This window comes from Theropithecus gelada, chromosome 1 (genome assembly GCF_003255815.1).
Source record: "Theropithecus gelada isolate Dixy chromosome 1, Tgel_1.0, whole genome shotgun sequence".
NCBI classification, from domain to species: Eukaryota; Metazoa; Chordata; class Mammalia; order Primates; family Cercopithecidae; genus Theropithecus; species Theropithecus gelada.
In genome coordinates this window covers 139448466-139467306 of record NC_037668.1, presented here as the reverse complement: position 1 = coordinate 139467306, position 18841 = coordinate 139448466, and the positions used below count along the sequence as shown (strand labels likewise).

The window sequence follows — 18841 nt, the reverse complement described above, 5'->3', positions numbered from 1 at the left end:
GACTATTGCTTTCTGTATATCTTAAATAGAAGGAATAAAATGAAAAAACCATAGTAGAGAGACAGGCATTCAGAGATACTCTGAAAATTCAATTATTTTCACTAGGCCAATTTAACCCAGAGATGATCTAAGTGGCAAAAAACGAGCTCTGATTATAGGTTTGCCCCCGGTTAACAGTTTTCTGAACTGTAATGCTATAAGGTTCGGAAAAAAAATACCTCTAGAAACCTACAGGAATGAGAAAATTATGAACCAGCTTTGAAGTCTCAGTTTAACATATTTAATACAAACTGGCTCAAAGAAAAGAGGTCAAGGGAGTAATCACTATAGAAGACAAGACTTTCAGGTTTATGTTTTTTGTTTTTGTTTTTTTTTTTAAGAGACTGGGACTACAGGAATGGATTTTCAGGTTTATAACATGGCAGAGTGAATTCTGGCAACACAAATTAACTGAGTGATGCTTGTCAATGGCCCCTATCAGGAAATTAAAACAAGGTAAGTCTGAGAAATTCTCACCGTCTAGAGCAGATTAAGGAGATATGATGACTCACTATAATGTGGCATCCTGGAATGATCCGGGAACATTAGGTAAAAACTAAAAACATCTGAATAAATATGGACTCTAGTTAATTAATGAATCAATGTATCAATACTGTTTCATTAGCTGTGATGAGTGCATCCCAGTACAATGTAAGATGCTAACAACAGAGGGAACTTGGTACAGGGTATATGGGTACTCTTTGAACTATCTTTGCAACTTTTCTGTAAATCTAAAACTATTCTAAAATTGAATGTTTATTTTAAAAAAGCAGATGGCACTCTAATAAATGTAGGTCAAAATCAGATTTACTGTACCACAGAAATACCTATAACTAAGCATGCTTCACATGCAAATGAGAAATACAGAACCATCCAAAATGTACACTATTGTTGACATTCAAGAAACAGAGTGGTCCATTGATTCAATACTCAAATTTTGTTCAAAATCTATAAAACTAAAGCTTACTGGGATAGATGAAAAGGCATCTTTTATGAATTTAAGCAAAGGTTTAGGACCTGTAAACAATAAAGTGGAGAATTAAAACAGGAGGATGTGTTACCATCCGTGCTTCTTCAAAGAAAGCAAACTCCTCTGTCTACCTTTCAAGACCTAAGGGAGAAAAACCAAATCAAAAAACAAAAAACCCAGACTCTTCTACCATAAGAAATACAAGATACGGTAGGACAGTAGTTTCTAAGGCATATGGACAAATACAGTTTGTGAGCTAATCTTTAAATGGGATAAAGTTACACTCACTTAATGAACAATTCTTAGGAGTGATAAAGCTTCACTGCTGTGAGGCTAAAATGTTTTAGTGCAAATCATTTTATGATTAGGAATGGCACAAGTACAGGTAATGCCATCTTTCATTTGAGGGACACATTAGAGCTAAGATCAAGGATATCAAGGTTCTCATTTCCAGAAATCAACCCCTGCCATTTTCACCAGTGATCTTCCCAACACCAATATAACCCCAAAACTATCAACAGCTGAGGGTTCATAGGCAAGTCAGGAGAAACACATTACCTCAACCAATTTCTGAACAGAGAATTCTTATTCACAAAGCTCTTTCGTTTTTTCTTTGAGATGCAGTCTGGCTCTGTTGCCCAGGCTGGAGTGCAATGGCATGATCTCGGCTCAGTGCAACCTCTACCTCCCGAGTTCAAGCAATTCTCCTGCCTCAGCCTCCCAAGTAGCTGGGATTACAGGTGCACGTCACCATGCCCAGCTAATTTTTGTACTTTTAGTAGAGATGGGGTTTCACCATGTTGGCTAGGCTGGTCTTGAACTCCTGACCTCAGGTGATCCACCTGCCTCAGGCTCCCAAAGTGCTGGGATTACAGGTGTGAGCCACCACGCCCGGCCATCTTTTTTTTTTTTTTGAGATGGGGTCAGGCTCTGTGGCCCAGGCTGGAGTGAACTGACTTAATCTCAGCTCACTGCAACCTCTACCTCCTGGGCTCAAGCAATCCTCCCACCTCAGCCACCCAAGTAGCTGGGACTATAGGTGCACACCACCATGCCCAGCTAGTTTTTTGTATTTTTGCTAGAGACAGGGTTTCACCATGTTGTCCAGGCTGGTCTTGAACTCCTGAGCTTAAGCAATCCACCTGCTTTGGCCTCCCGAAGTGCTGAGATTATAGGCAGGGGCCACCGTGCCTGGCCTCACACAGCTCTTTGTAAGTACAGTAATTTGTACACATACAAAAACTTTCCTTCCCAGACATCTGCAGAGTCTGACTTTAATGAGTCCCTGTGATGCAACAGAAAGGACAGAACAGGTTCTGACATTGTTGAAGGTCACATGAGAAAACAGTAGTGGCCCCTGGCCAATCTGCTACAGTCCCGCTCTCTAACCGCTTCTTGTTTTTTTCCATCTGTTTTTTTTTTTGTTGTTGTTGTTTAGAGGGAGGGCCTAGCTCTATCGCTCGGGCTGGAATGCAGTGGCGTGATCATATAGCTCACTACAGCCTCGAACTCCTGAGCTCAAGCAATCCTCTTGCCTCAGCCTCCCATGTACCTGGGACTACAGGTACATGCCATCACACCCAGCTAACTAAAAAAAAATTTTTTTTTGGACGGATGGGGTGTCACTCTACAAAACGGTTTGCCCAGGCTGGTCTTAAACTTCTGGCCTCAAGAGATCTTCCTTACTGGGCCTCCCCAAAAGCTGAGATTACAGTTGTGAACCACCATGCCCAGACAGGCTTTTTCTTTTTTTTTTTTTTTTGAGACGGAGTCTCGTTCTGTCATCTAGGCTGGAGTGCAGTGGTGTGATTTCGGCTCACTGCAACCTCCACCTCCCAGGTTCAAGTGATTTTCCTGCCTCAGCCTCCCGAGTAGCTGGGATTACAGGCACCCGCCACCACGTTCAGCTAATTTTTATATTTTTAGTAGCGACGGGGCTTCACCATGTTGGCCAGACTGGTCTTGAACTCCTGACCTTGTGATCCGCCCACCTTGGCCTCCCAAAGTGTTGGGATTACAGGCATGAGCCACTGCATCCGGCCCGGGCTTTTTCAATCTTTTATTTTTTCTTTCTGTCTCAGTCAGTATTATTTATGGGCAATGTTTTACCTTGCTTGTGGTACTCAGGAATAAAGACTGATGAAAACAAAATGCCATGTAAGACAAAGCAGCTCATGCTTCCATATTTACCAGCTAGAATCTGGACCTGTGGTATAATGAAGGATTTAAAATCTGCTTCTGGGGTAAGAGTCAATCTGCAAGATGTACTGAAACTTCTGGGATACTCTGATGATTCATGTAGATAATGGTACAGAATTATCTTTGGATTATCTTTTGATTATCATTAAATTAAATATTAACTATTAAACTGAATATTAAACTTAATTTCAAGAAATGTTATGGCACACCTGCTATGTATGTTTCTGTAGATAGCCCCAGAGGCCCCAGGGTGTTGCATGGTATGGTAACATGATTGGACAACTCTGTATTTCACAAGTTGATAGAACTTTCAGGCTTATTCCATGTACTTCCAACAATATCTTTTTAACTTTATCCCACTGTAATCTGTAAAGCAACAATACCAACCCTCTTCAAGAACAAGCAGTCTATTTACAAGCCACCTTGTAAACGGTCAGTTATTCCGGAAGAACTGAGACGTGGTGCTTTTCCATTCTCACAGAGCACACATTCCACATCACTTTGAATCAAGTCAACAAATAAGTGCTTATTAAGTGTACATAAACAAACCCTACATTCTAACTTTCCCTGGGTAACAAAAATACATCTTCTCAAAAACCTATTTCTTAGACCAAGATATTTTAGATTGTCCTTTAGACTGTCCTCTAAAACACCCAATTTTGTCTACTTACTCAGACAATAAGTCAATCTGCAAGATGTACTGAAACTTCTGGGATACTCTGATGGTTCATGTAGGTAATGGTACAGAATTATATTTGGATTATCTTTTGATTAGCATTAAATTAAATATTAACTCTTAAACTGAATATTAAACTTAATCTCAAGAAATGTTATAGCACACCTGCTGTATATGTTTCTGTCTACTTATTAGACAGAAACTTATTGTCTACTTATTATTTCTATTTTCAGAGGAAGTAAAAAATTCCACTCTAGCAAAATAGGGATTTTCTTTTTTTTTTTTTTTTTTTTGAGATGGAGTCTCGCGCTGTCGCCCAGGCTGGAGTGCAGTGGCCGGATCTCAGCTCACTGCAAGCTCCGCCTCCCGGGTTCACGCCATTCTCCGGCCTCAGCCTCCCGAGTAGCTGGGACTACAGGCGCTGCCACCTCGCCCGGCTATTTTTTGTATTTCTTAGTAGAGACGGGGTTTCACCGTGTTAGCCAGGATGGTCTCGATCTCCTGACCTCGTGATCCGCCCATCTCGGCCTCCCAAAGTGCTGGGATTACAGGCTTGAGCCACCGCGCCCGGCCTAAAATAGGGATTTTCAAATGGAAAAATAATTGAAATTTTTTTTTTAAGTGGAATGTTCTGGTGAGTTTCTGTATTTACATAAAAAATCTTAGAATAATGACCTTAAAAGCTAATATCAACGATATACATTTAAGTAAATGCCAGGGTTGACAGGAATTCTTACTTGCTCCTTGAAAATTTTTCAAAGTGGGCCAGGCGTGGTGGCTCATGCCTGTAATCCCAGAACTTTGGGAGGCCAAGGTGGGTGGAGCACAAGGTCAGGAGTTCGAGACCAGCCTGACCAACACGGTGAAACCTCATCTCTACTAAAAATACAAAAAATTAGCCAGGCATAGTGGTGTGTGCCTGTAATCTCAGCTACTCAGGAGGCTGAGGCAGGAGAATCGCTTGAACCTAAGAGGCAGAGATTGCAGTGAGCAGAGATCACGCCACCGCACTCCAGCCTGGGCGACAGAGTGAGACTCCGTCTCAAAAAAAAAGAAAAATTTTTTTAAATTTTTAAAAAGTGATCTTGCATATTTGGTTTTTCAACACACAAGGTTAGAAGTAAAATAGTATTCAGAAAGGAGTAAAATAGCAAATTGCCAAATAGATTCTGGCATTCTGAAAAATTCAGGTTCAGGCCTCAATCCCCTACAGGAGCCTGGCCTCACAACCTTTTCAGCCCAAGGTCCCACTAATGAAGAAAGTGTTCCCTAACCATGAAGTGTTAATCAGGAAGCATAAGGCTGGGTGACACCTGAACCATGTACCATTTCTGCCAACATACAACCCAGCAGCTACTGAATATGGACCAAGGTTCTACCTTCTTCCTCCTCGTCGTCATCGCTGGACTCACTGACATGCACGCTGACAGCAGTGTTTGGAGAGTCTGTCCATTCAAAATACACCCCAAACCCAATGTCATAATTGTCTGTAGCAAATTCCCAAAAGAGATATGATCCTTCTTCATGGGTGGGTACTCGAACAGTGACCACTTCTCCTCGGCCCACCGTAATCACGGAATCTGCATCCTGCTGAATCTTCTCTTTGAAGTCTTTGATCTGAGGTCGTGTCCACATGGATGGAGCTGCTATTACTGGAAGAGATTCTAAAGGCAACAGGAATTAAAACGCTAAAGAAAAAGAGCCTTCACCCTGCAGGTAGCCACATTTTCATAGGACTACCTGATCAGTTGTACTCAGGCACCAAGTACAATATGGTCTAACTTAGATCAAGGAGGAGGAATAAAAAAGCCTCCCTATGGGAGTCTCTCCAGATTACTATGTTTAACAATGTTGCAGGCACTCAGAGGTCATCACACTTCTTCAAGTAACAATAGCAGCCCACAGTCGTAGAAACGAATTTTTTTCAACACTCCCTCTATGGGGATTCAAGAATGACCCTGGGAAGGCCCCAGCTGGAGTGAGGGAAATATTCTTAGCAAGGAAGAGAGATTCTGGCTTTAGGAATAAATTACTCTTGTAGATGTGAACAAAGAAAGCTGGACTTTGACTTCAGCCTGTCTGCTGAAAAATTCTTCACCTCCAACTATCCCAAAGTTCTAGGGGCTATTCTAAAGGAGCTCAAAGAAACAAAAACTCAGACAGGATTAGAACCACTAGGGATTGAGAAAAAGGGGTGAAGTCTTGTTACTGAGCAGTATCTATATGCACTTGACTATGCAGTAAGTTTTTCAAAGTTAGTCACAGAGCTTTTGAAATATTTTCTCTCATTTGAAAATGCTAGTATAATCCCTTGATAAGAAAAAAAAGGCAGGGGGGCAGTAAACCAAGGGATTTCAAAGCCTTTTCTGAAGCAATTATTACTTGTTCTAAACAGACAAGAAGATCTCTGAAACCAAATTTCTTATGAACCATACCACCATCCGTGACTACTGTCACTGAAATGCTCTCCTCTTCCTCCTTACTTAGTTAATTCTTCTTGCTTCAGATATCTTAGGTCAATGTCCCTTCCTCTGGGAAGCCTCTGGTGGCCTCTCTGACTAGGTCACACTTTCCTGTTTTACATTCTCTCAAAGATAATGTACCTCTCTCTCCATCACCGTACTTACCACAGCTACAATCTACATTCTCTGTGTGTTATTTTGCCTCACCACTGTACTCCTAGCACTCAGGAAACCTTCAACTAATTGCTGAATGAACAAATGAGCTGCCCATGGAAAGTTAGTAGAGCTTTGAAAATGCAGTTATTTTCTTTTCTTTTTTTTTTTTTTTTTTTTGAGACGGAGTCTCACTGTGCTCCCAGGCTGGAGTGCAGTGGCGTGATCTCCGCTCACTGCAAGCTCTGCCTCCCGGGTTCACGCCATTCTCCCGCCTCAGCCTCCCAAGTAGCTGAGACTACAGGCGCCCGCCACCACGCCCGGCTAGTTTTTTGTATTTTTAGTAGAGACGGGGTTTCACCATGTTAGCCAGGATAGTCTCGATCTCCTGACCTCGTGATCCACCCGCCTCGGCCTCCCAAAGTGCTGGGATTACAGGCGTGAGCCACTGTGCCCGGCCAATGCAGTTATTTTCTAGGCAACATAAGTTAGTCTCAAAAATATATATATTTATATGGTAGCCAGCCTCCAAGATGGTCCCCAGGGATCCTCGCCTCTGGGTCTTCATGCACTTGTGAGGTCACCACCCACAATATATTAGGATTGGTATGTGTGACCAACAGATGATGGTGGGAAGTTCCAAAGTCAAGGCATAAAAGACACTGCCACTTCTGCCCTATTCTCTTTTAGATCATGTGCTTTAGCGGAAGCCAGTAACTGTTTTGAGGACCCTCAAGAAGCCCTATGGAGAGGCTTCATGGGGCCAGTAACTGAGCTTCTGGCCAAAAGCCAGTCATGTGAGGGAACCATTTTGGAAGCAGATCTTCTAGTCTCGGCACCAACACCTTGACTGCAATCTCATGAGGGAGCCTAAGTCAGAGCCATTCAGCTAAACTGCTCCTGAAATCCTGACCCACTGAAGCTGTGCAAGAAAGGAATAAATGTTTATTGTTATTTCAAGCTACTAAATTTAGGTGTAATTTGTTTTTGTTTTTTTTTTGAGAGTCTTGCTTTGTCACCCAGGCAGGTGCAATCATACTTGACTGCAGCCTCAAACTCTTGGGCTCAAGTATCTTCCCGCCTCAGCCTCCCAGAGTGCTGGGATTACAGGTATGAATCACTGCGCCCAGCCTGTAATTTGTTATGCAGCAATAGATAATTTATATATATATATATATAAAATAAGACAAAACATAACTTTTGTCTTAAAAGTGTCCAAAGACTGGCCGAGCGCGGTGGCTCAAGCCTGTAATCCCAGCACTTTGGGAGGCCGAGACGGGCGGATCACGAGGTCAGGAGATTGAGACCATCCTGGCTGACACGGTGAAACCCCGTCTCTACTAAAAAATACAAAAAAACTAGCCGGACGAGGTGGCGGGCGCCTGTAGTCCCAGCTACTCGGGAGGCTGAGGCAGGAGAATGGCGTGAACCCGGGAGGCGGAGCTTGCAGTGAGCGGAGATCACGCCACTGCACTCCAGCCTGGGCGGCAGAGCAAGACTCTGTTTCAAAAAAAAAAAAAAAAAGTGTCCAAAGACATCTGATTTGCTCTTCTACACTGGTCTATGAGTCACCTGAGCATCAGATTCAGACTAAAAAGAGTAAAAAAAAAGTTCAACTCTCACAAAGATGTAATTGTTCTCAAAAGCTAATTATAACCTGACTTCTTGATTTTTGCCTTTCACAGATTTGGAATTATGACATCCGGACAAACACATATGCAAAACCTACCTTTTGGTCCATTCTCCAGGGCTTCTTCTGCAGCTTCTGGTTCCAGTTCTTTTTCGGAGCTGTCAGCGTGTGTTTTGGCCTGTCCATTAACTGACATCACATCACTTGGTACAGTTGCATTTACTTTTGATGATGTAGGCAAGGAAGACCCAGCCACTACTACTTCCTGTTGTTTCTGTAATGCTGCCTACAAATCAAGAGAAAGTGAAGACACACTGACCAGGAAGGCTAGCAAATAGGACACCTGCCCTGGAGTACATCTGATACCATGCTTTTGCCCTACCAAAGTGCTATGCTCAAGAAATTATTAACAATTTTTTATCAGTTTTTATCCTGTCTATAATGAATATTAGTAGTACAATATCAAACTGACAGCTAAAAATAATAAAAAATAAATAAGAAATAATTAATGTGGACAAAAACCTAAAACTAAGGCTCAAATTTCTGTGATCTGAGAATCACTATAAAAACTAACCAGGAAAAATTGAAGTAAGTAAGGCCATTCGAAGTGGCTCACAACTATAATCCCAGCACTTTAGGAGGCCCAGGTGGGTGGATCACTTGAGGTCAGGAGCTCAAGACCAGCCTGACCAACATGGTGAAACCCTGTCTCTACTAAAAATACAAAATTAGCTGGGCATGGCGGTGCATGCCTCTAAGCCCAGCTACTTGGGAGGCTGAGGCAGGAGAATCGCTTGAACCGGGGAGGCGGAGGTTGCAGTGAGCTGAGACTGTGCCATTACATTCCAATCTGGGCAACAAGAGCGAAACTCCGTCTCCAAAAAAAAAAAAAAAAGAAAGAAAGAAAGAAAGAAATAACCCAAAATAAAACTATTAAACGCAAAAACTGAACACAGTAACTCATGCTCTTAAAATTGATGGAAGAAAAAAATCTTGATAAACTTTACACAAAATTTAAATTAGAAAAATTAAACTGGCCGGGCGCGGTGGCTCAAGCCTGTAATCCCAGCACTTTGGGAGGCCAAGACGGGCAGATCATGAGGTCAGGAGATCGAGACCATCCTGGCTAACACAGTGAAACCCCGTCTCTACTAAAAATACAAAAACTTAGCCAGGCGAGGTGGCAGGCGCCTGTAGTCCCAGCTACTCGGGAGGCTGAGGCAGGAGAATGGCGTGAACCCGGGAGGCGGAGCTTGCAGTGAGCTGAGATCCGGCCACTGCACTCCAGCCTGGGTGACAGAGCAAGACTCTGTCTCAAAAAAAAAAAAAGAAAAATTAAACTTGGTAGAAATAGTCACAGAAGAAAATTCACAAAGGCAGAAGCTATAATTAGTAAAATCTGGTATGGGCCCCCAAAGTGATAAAAAAAATCAAATATGGACAACTATTCTAACATAATTGACCCCAAAAAATCAATAAATTAAAACTTCAGGGAAAAATTATGATCACAATGAAACTGAAAATTGTTAATCGTGTTGATCGTGTTATGAAATGCTGACCTAAGAATTAAACACAGGCTTACAGGATGCAATTTGAGGTAAAAATATTTTCTCAATGAAAATCTGTCACTGTTTACATAGTTATGATTGAAACGTGTATTCATAAATACAAAATCAAAATGTCCTCTGAGTCAAAATGGCAGTAAAAACATCTTAAATCCAAAGGACTATTTTGGGACATTCCTCTTCTAAATCAATATGGACAGATACTACTTCAAATACCTTAGTATTACTCAGGTAATTTTGGTGGGGAACTAGAAATTGAATTACAACATACATGTAGAAAAGTGTACAAATGATAAATTACACAGCTTGATCAATTTTCATAAATCAAACACATCCATGTAACTAATACTCAGATCAAGACAGTATCTGCATCCAGAATATTCCCTGGTACCCCTTTCTGGGCACCTGCCCTGAAGGGTAACAACTATTCTGACTTATAACACTATAGATTTGCTTTGCCTATTTTAAAACTTTATAGAAATGGGTTGTATAGTATACGTTCTTTTTTATGTCTGGCTTCACTCAACATTACTTTTATAAGCTACATCTATAGGGTCACAAGTAATTGTATTTCGTTGTTTGCATTACTATTAAGTTATTCCATCATGAAAAGATACAATCTATCCATTCTACTGTTGATGAGCATTTGGGCATGTAAACAATGTTTTAAACTAAAACACTGTCACAAGCAAGCAAGTAAGCATATGTTCACTGCAGGAAAAAAAATACACACACACACACACACACACACACACACACACACACACACACACGGAAAAAGTCTTTATGATCCCATGGGGTAGGGATAATGATAAATTTTGGCACATCTCTAAACACATTTCATTGAATGTATCATTTACAAGTCAATTACTTAAATGAAAAGCAATGCCTCTCTTTGCTTTTAATATAGGTTAATAACACGCTTAAGATTTTAAGATATCTTCTTCCAAGGTCTGGATTTTCAGTAATTTCCACATCAGTATTCTAGAGGGGATACTGGCCTTCCAGAAAAAGTACCTAAAATCAAAACAAGTCAGCACACTCAGAGCATTCACTGCATGACAGGAAAGCAAAAGAGCATTTTTGATGATCAATAGGCCCAGCTCAAATGGTCCCTCATCTCCACTAATCCTTTCTTGAAAGGCTCTAGCAGAAAAACAATTTTCTCTGGGATCCCCTGACCATGAGTCTATTGTACTACATGTAATAGATTGTACTGATATATTTACATACTCTTTCCTGTTTTTAGGAAGTTTAAAAAAGCACAGAAAGGTAAAAAGCAATGTAACAAACACCCACAAATGTATCTACACCCCAAAATTAACAAATGTATTCATTTTGCTATTTATATAAAAATTAGTATTTTATAGGAGTAAAGTTCCCTTTGTTCCTTCCCCAGTCCCTTTCCTTTTCTCTTCTCAGAAGCAACCAATCAATTTGATAAACTGAGTTTGATCACTCTAATCTCAAATAATGGCTTTTTTTTTTTTTGAGATGGAGTTTCACTCTTGTTGCCCAGGCTGGAGTGCAATGGTACAATCTTGGCTCACTGAAACCTCCGCCTCCTAGGTTCAAGTGATTCTCCTGCCTCAGCCTCCCGAGTAGGTGGGATTACAGACATATACCACCATGCCCGGCTAATTTTGTATTTTTAATAGAGACGGGGTTTCTCCATATTGGTCAGGCTGGTCTCGAACTCCCAACCTCAAGTGATCCACCCACTTCAGCCTCCCAAAGGGCTGGGATTACAGGCGTGAGCTACCACACCTGGCCTATGGCTTTTTTTTTTTTTTTTCAAGACAGGGTCTCGCTTTGTCACCCAGGCTGGAATGTAGTGGTGCCATCACAGTTCACTACAGCCTCAAACTCCTGAGCTTAAGTGATCCTCCCGCCTCAGTCATCCAAGTAACTGGGACTAGAGGCATGCACCGCCATGCCCAGCTGTTTTTTTTTTCTTTTTTTAAGAGATGGGGTCTCCCAATGTTGCCCAGGCTGGTCTGAAACTCCCGGTCTCAAGCAACCATTTTGGCCTTGGCCTCCCCAAGTGCTGCGATTAAAGGCATGAGCCACTATGTCCAGCCTCTATTATGGCTTTCTAGTTTCATTTCAAAGATTTGTGGTTTTGTCCTATTTGACTTTCTTCTCATTAAGTGATAGCAACCTATAAACAGGACAGAGCAAAGTGTATGTGCTATTAAAAATGATCTCACTGCCTATCAAAGCAGGAGGAAAAGTGAAACTAAAGTAGAAACAGGCTTCAGAGGAGAGAGAATAAATCTCTCAAAAATACCATTTATTATCTTGAATAAACTCTGGTTTGGCATCTTTTCCTCCTCTTCAGGATTACAAAAAACCTGCAGTGCTTTTTAACTTCTGATGCTAAAGACTCAGGAGAAAACGCTGTTTAGGTAAGAATACACATTTTCAAGGAATTTAAAGAGTCTGGCAAAAACGACAAAGATTACTTCATGCCATAAGAAATGCTGAGCGGCCGGGCACGGTGGCTCAAGCCTGTAATCCCAGCACTTTGGGAGGCCGAGATGGGCAGATCACGAGGTCAGGAGATCGAGACTATCCTGGCTAATACGGTGAAACCCCGTCTCTACTAAAAAATACAAAAAAACTAGCCGGGCAAGGTGGTGGGCGCCTGTAGTCCCAGCTACTCGGGAGGCTGAGGCAGGAGAATGGCGTAAACCCGGGATGCGGAGCTTGCAGTGAGCTGAGATCCGGCCACTGCACTCCAGCCTGGGCGACAGAGCGAGACTCCGTCTCAAAAAAAAAAAAAAAAAAAAAAAGAAATGTTGAGCAACTATAATGTAACACTTTTCTTCCCTCAGATTTTCTGACAGGTGGTAACTGCTTTGTAAGTGAAAATTAAGTAAGTTAAACTAAGCTAGGTTAAGTCTAAGGAGGTATTTTATGCCTGCACAAGATGTAAAAAATGAATGTAAAATTGTCTTCCACAAGTACAAAAATGGTTCACAGGGTAACTCTTCTCATTTGACTCCTCTGATAGTCCTGTGAGGTTAACAGGACAGGTGCTTTGATTTTATATCCTATTGTCACGGACTGAAAGAAAGTGCAGAACAATCAGAGCAGTCATAACTTGTCTGAGATCAAACAAGGTAACGTCAAAGCCCGAAGAGAATTCAAATGTTATCAGACTCCCAGTCCCATGTTCTTTCACCTAAAGCAACCTCTCCTAGGTGGAAGCAAAATGTTTGGGGGCAGGTAGTTGGAGGAGGAATAGTAATGTGCTGTCATGAGCACTGCCTAACTATGGTGCCTAACACAAAGTCAAATGGACCCAAGCTAGCTCTGCAGAACCATTCCATGGTCTTAGGGCAGGGGAGTCCTCCCACTGGAGGCTGTCTGAGCCTGACAGTGCACTGCCTGAAGGACATCTCTGAACTAAGGCTACTCACTTAGGTCCTCATGTTCCAGAACCACCATTAGGGTCTATGCCAGACTCAGAGTAAAGACACTCAACCCATACAACTCCCAAATATCCTTATAACAATATAGCATCATCAGTTGCTTTGAAAACACATATTTTCTCTCACAATTGCCTGTGCAATTCTCAAGTCTGCCTAAAAGATCACCCAAAAGTTACTTTATACCTTAGAGGCTAACTAATGCAAAATTCATCTGCGACTGTTAAAAAAGAACTTGGGTTCCAGTGAAACTAAAAACTCTCTCTAAGGCTGAAGTCTAGGGTTGTCTATCATACCTGTTGCTGTGCAAGTTGGACTTGATACAACTGCTGCATATACTGCTGATAGTGTTGCTCCTGCAACTGGCGGATGAGAATTTGCTGCTGTTCGTAGTTCCCTGGATACTGTTGGGCTGCATACTGCTGGAACTGCACGGCAGTCTGGGAGTTTAAAGCTGCCATTATCTGCTGCCTAAAAACATTAAACATATATATACTAGTCTGGCTATAGGAGATTGTTCATGACAAAATAAAATGTCTTTATTACTTACTTTCATAGTTTGTAACTCTTAAAAACAACTAAGCTACTAATGTATACCAATTAATATGTGTTCTGGGTCCAGAAGAAAGATTTAAGAAAATAAGCCTGGCCTCTAATTTTGTACTTAGGATTTTCCAGGAAAATTTGGGATGGAAGATAAGCATATGATCATCATCATTACCACCATCATAATTACTAACACTTATTGTGCCCTTACTATGTGCCATGCAGGGTTGAAAGTACACATACTAACCCATTTAGTCCTCACAACAACCCTATGACAGAGGGTTCAGTTACTTGCCCAAGACTATACTGCTAGCAGATGCAAATCCAGGACTTCATTTACTTGCCCAAGACTATACTGCTAGCTAATGCAAATCCAGGCAGTTTGGCTCTAGAGCTATACTAATTAACCATGATGCTGTAAGATGATGGATTGTCATCTCTGACATAGATGAGGTATTTAACTGTTGGTTATGGCTTCTCTACCTAAATACATAAAAAACAGTTAAGAGGCTGAAGAATAGCTGGAAGATGTTACAGGTGGCCCTGGTAAGTATAAATAAGGCCAGTGAAAAACTGAGGGTCCACAGCATTTAATTTAAAGCCTGTCTTAATAAAGGAAATACTGAAAATATCTTGGCATGCTTAGTTTAGAGACACTCATATTCTTTTACAGATAAACCACATGCTGTTGCTGCTTTTTTTCCTTTTTTTTACTTTTTAAATGGTTTTATTTTATGTACAAATAATGAACATATGTTGTACCCACAAATTCTACTTTCCAAAAACAGGAGCTTTTTAAAAGACAACCACATAATAACTTTTCAAAGGCGCTGGGATTCCTCTGCTTCTAGATCATTGCTGGGCTAGAAAAATAAAGTTTGTTCTACCAGGAATCACAAGTTAGAACTGAATATTCTCCAAAGTGGAAATTCTATAGTGTAGTGTCACCCCAGGCAAAGATTATTCAGTTCTCATCCCCAACATCCACAACTACCTATCAGAAGGGTTAAACCAGGTCAAAACAGTCCAGCATAATTTAGGCTGCATCAAACAATGTCATTATGCTCTTCTAAGATGCAAATAAACCAAAACAGGAAAAATAAAATTAAAATAGTATCTGACACTGCCATACAAACTGTTAGTTTCTTTTTGTATCCCTCCCTTCTATAACATTAATAAAGGAAATATTTTACTGCAAAGAATATTTTATTTTATACATCACTAGCCATGAATTTTTGCCATTAGTTACTATACAAATGCTGCCTAGTGCCATTATCCAAATGGCATAACCATTTTACATCCACAATTCACTTCTATAGTTACAAGGAGAATTTTCATGATTTACTTAAGTACATCTATCAGTGAAGATTTAACACTGAGATGCAATCTAACATCCGTAATATCTGATGTTAAGTAGATGGCAATGTAGGAAAGATGTATTTTAATCGCTTTTCATTTAAGTGACCTTATGTAAAAAATAAAATAATTTAGCAGTTCCAAGTATCCAAAGGGCATTTTCAAATGTACACAAAAGAAATGGTTACAGAGATTTTTAAGGAGCATCTTCCATGTCCACATCCTCTTGTAACTGCTGTACCATTTTCTCTTCCAACTGCTTCCCTTTGCCTGCAAGAGGGGCTCAGATAAGATGGATGTTTTGCTTGACTTCTTTGATATACTGAACTTTCTGTAGCTCTTTATTTTTCTTCAATCTGTTCATTATAAATTTAGCTTGGCGTTTCTGTTTGATCTCTTCAACTCTCTTCATTGCATCAATAGTCTTATTCCATAGCTCTTGCTGGTATTTGATAGGTTCATTTCTACGTTTTTCAAATTCAAATGAATTATCCACTGTAAGCTCCTTGCCAGCTGCTTTCCGGAAAGCTTTGGTCCACCTAACTTTGCAAGGATTGCGCTTCTTTTTAAAGTTTTTATGACATTTAGATTTGCAAAATCTGAACACCTTGCAATCGTTGTGGACGAACATCATGCCGTGTCCAGGGTAGATGGGCCCCGAACAGAAATAACACTTCTCGATACGCTTGTTGAACCTGCGTGGGACCCCACCAAACAAACGCCAAGCTTGAGAGGAAGTCCTTTTTTTTTTTTTTTCTTGAGACGGAGTTTCACTCTGTCACCCATGCTGGAGTGCAGTGGTGTGATCTCAGCTCACTGCAACCTCCACCCCCCAGGTTCAAGCGATTCTCCTGCCTCAGCCTCCCAAGTAGCTGGGATTACAGGCACCTGCCACCATGCCTGGCTAATCTATATTTTTAGTAGAGATGGTTTCACCATGTTGGCCAGGCTGGTTTCAAACCCCTGACCTCAAGTGATCTGCCCACCTCGGCCTCCCAAAGTGCTGGGATTACAGGCATGAGCCACCACGGCCAGCAACCACTTATGTGACCAACTTAACAGAGACCTCACAGCCATCTATTAATAGATAACAAAGCAAAGCCTCACAAACTCCTGCATACAGCACAACACTGGATCCACCTAGGACAACCTCCCCGCAAAAAGAACTGCATTCATAGTCTTTCTCCAAAGTTGAATGAGGCCCTGGGTGAGTTTGAGGCTAGCACTAAATCTTTTTCTGAGGAACTACCCAGAAATAATGAGAAGAAATCAATGGACTCTCAACTTCTCTGGTTTAACCTATAAGCCATGCCACCCCTACAACCTCAGACTTACTTCCCACAGTGCTCTATAGGTGTTAAATCACTGCCTCTTTGTACCCACAGTCCCTCTTGAAGAACCGTCAGTCCCTGTGTCTCAAAGCCCTTACTGAGTAAGCAATAGTTGCAGCCACCAAATCTTGTACTAAGGACCATAAATGGATATCTGACATAGACTGGGCCAAGAAGATTCTCTGTCCTGGGAAGCTGCAACTGGGTCTCACAGATTCCAGCCAGTCTCTGTCAGATGCATGGAAACATGGACCAAATAAATTCTGGGATAGACTTGCATATGCCAAAGCAGACAGTGACAACTTGCAGAGAGCAAGAATGAAGCAGAGACATAAGCTGAGAGAAGCAGAGACAAGAAACAGAGAGCACAACCAAGTAACCTCAGTTACTGCTTCCAATCTCTAGGTTCTGCAAGTGAACCCCAAAACCTTCTAACACATTCCTTTTTTCTTTTTTTTTGAGACGTAGTTTTGCTCTTGTGCCCAGGCTGGAGTACAATGGCATGATCTTGGCTCACTGCAACCTCCGCCTCCTGGGTTCAAGCGATTCTCCTGCCTCAGCCTCCCGAGTAGCTGGGATTACAGGCATGTGCCACCGTGCCAGGCTAATTTTTTGTATTTTTTGTATTTTTAATGGAGACAGGGTTTCACCGTGTTAGCCAGGATGGTCTCCATCTCCCAACTTCAGGTGATCTGCCTGCCTCCGCCTCCCAAAGTGCTAGGATTACAGGCGTGAGCCACCACGCCCAGCCTGCTCATTTCTTATTTTTATTCTTTTTCTTTTTTTCCATTTCTTATTTTAAAACATAAGCCACATAATAAGCTTACTTTTGCTGCTCCAACCGAAGCCTCTCTTCTTCTATCCGTCTCCTTTCTTCTTCCTCCCGTCGAAGCCTTTCCTCTTCTTCTCTCCTACGTTTCTCTTCCTCCTGTTGCAGACGTTCTCTTTCTTCCTCTTCACGCCGCCTTCGCTCCTCTTCCTCCTTCCTACAAAGCAAAGGATAGAGAATGAACACTATACATTGAATCCTTTTTAAATATAAAACTTTAGTTCCCAGTGAAAACTGACATGACCTTTTTAGAGAACAATGTGGATATATATATCAAAATTTAAAATACACACACTTTACTAGCAGAAACTTACAGGGAATCAATCTCACAATATACAAATCACATCAAGAATAATTCCTGTTGCACAGCAACAGAAATGTGTCCATCATAAGACACTACTTAAATCATTATAATATTCCCATACCCTGAAGGATCCCCTCTAATACAGGCTCACAGCACTAAAAGCTTTTCCTTCATAATACCTGCTGTCATTGTAATTAAATTTGTGTGATACATTTAGCAATAGATCTGCCTTACCCATTAAAGTAGATGCTTCATAGGGAAAGAGACTGCCTATCTCACACCACTACATCCTCAGGGCTTGGCACAGTGCTAGAAAGAACAAGCACTCGACAAATGTGTATAGAAGTAAAAAATCCACCCTGAAACACCGCAGAGCCAAAGGATAGAAATACATGCCTAATATGTAAAGACATTTAATACATTTGCTTAATGAAAAAAAAAAAAAGGTGAATACAAAGGAAAAGATCTGGAAGGATATACCCTAAATTTATCAGTTATTATCTACACAAAGGAGAGTGGAATAAAAAAAAGGTGGGAAAAAAGATTTTTTTCAGTTTGTGTTTCACATACTGCCATAAATGAAAATCTTTATATTGAATATATTTGTGTATTATTTCTGAAATTAAAATTTTTTTAAGCTTTTAATTTAAAAAAGAATGGCTAACCTCTCAGTGCGGCCCTTGCCCAGCTTTCACCCATCCCACAAGACCCTTCCAAAAAGAACAGATCCTATTGTGCTAGGAAGGGACATCTTCAGGGTCTGAGAGTGGTATGGTGTCCAGGGAGGCTGCAGACAGGATGAAAGGGAAGATTTCCAAGGAGTATCAGATAAAACACCATTTCTTGTTTCTACCACGAGAATTGTCTGGGCTACCTCACCTTTCTCCCCTCTAACTCCTATAAGTGATTAACAACTACCTGAGCCACAGCCAAGGCTCAAAATAAAGCAATAACATGACCTACTTTTTTTTTTTTCTGAGACAGGGTCTTACTCTGTCACCCAGACTGCAGTGCAGAGGCACGTTCCTGGCTCACTGCAACCTCTGCCTCCCAGGCTCAAACGATCCTCCCACCTTAGCCTCCTGAGTAGCTGGAACTATAGGAACCTGCAACCACACTCGGCTAATTTTTATGTTTTTTTTGTAGAGATGGGGTTTTGCCATGTGGCCCAGGCTGGTCCTGAACTCTTGGACTCAAGTGATCTGCCCGCGTTGGCCTCCCAAAGTGCTGAGATTACAGATGTGAGCCGCCACAGGCGTGAGCCACTGCACCCAGCCATGACCTACTTTTAATGTGTCACAACTGGTACAGGGCAAGAAGGTTCACAAGCCAGAGCTTAAGCTTCAG

The 18841-nt window shown here is 41.4% G+C and overlaps 1 protein-coding gene, 1 long non-coding RNA gene and 1 pseudogene across 4 annotated transcripts in view; 1 reads left to right on the top strand and 2 right to left on the bottom strand.

Annotated features, from left to right (window-relative positions):
• The window catches only part of ACBD3 (acyl-CoA binding domain containing 3), a 47641-nt gene that overhangs the window by 2894 nt on the left and 25906 nt on the right, over positions 1-18841 (bottom strand). The window contains exons 4-7 of the mRNA XM_025381990.1: positions 17189-17347; positions 13425-13599; positions 8229-8415; positions 5264-5548 (exon numbers count right to left, since the gene is read on the bottom strand). Of these exons, the coding sequence (XP_025237775.1) occupies positions 5264-5548; positions 8229-8415; positions 13425-13599; positions 17189-17347 (806 nt within the window). The remainder of the gene's footprint in view (positions 1-5263; positions 5549-8228; positions 8416-13424; positions 13600-17188; positions 17348-18841) is intronic.
• LOC112622402 lies at positions 424-8653 on the top strand. The gene is made up of 2 exons (XR_003118982.1): positions 424-495; positions 8185-8653. It is a non-coding gene; the product is annotated as an uncharacterized LOC112622402 (long non-coding RNA).
• Positions 13350-15765, bottom strand: LOC112622395 (annotated as a pseudogene). Of its 2 annotated transcripts, XR_003118981.1 has the most exons (3): positions 15219-15763; positions 13446-13454; positions 13350-13362 (listed from the first exon to the last, which is right to left on the bottom strand). The product of XR_003118981.1 is annotated as a probable ribosome biogenesis protein RLP24 pseudogene, transcript variant X2 (transcript). The 2 variants fall into 2 exon arrangements; XR_003118980.1 differs by lacking the exons at positions 13350-13362; positions 13446-13454 and having other exon boundaries at positions 14379-15765.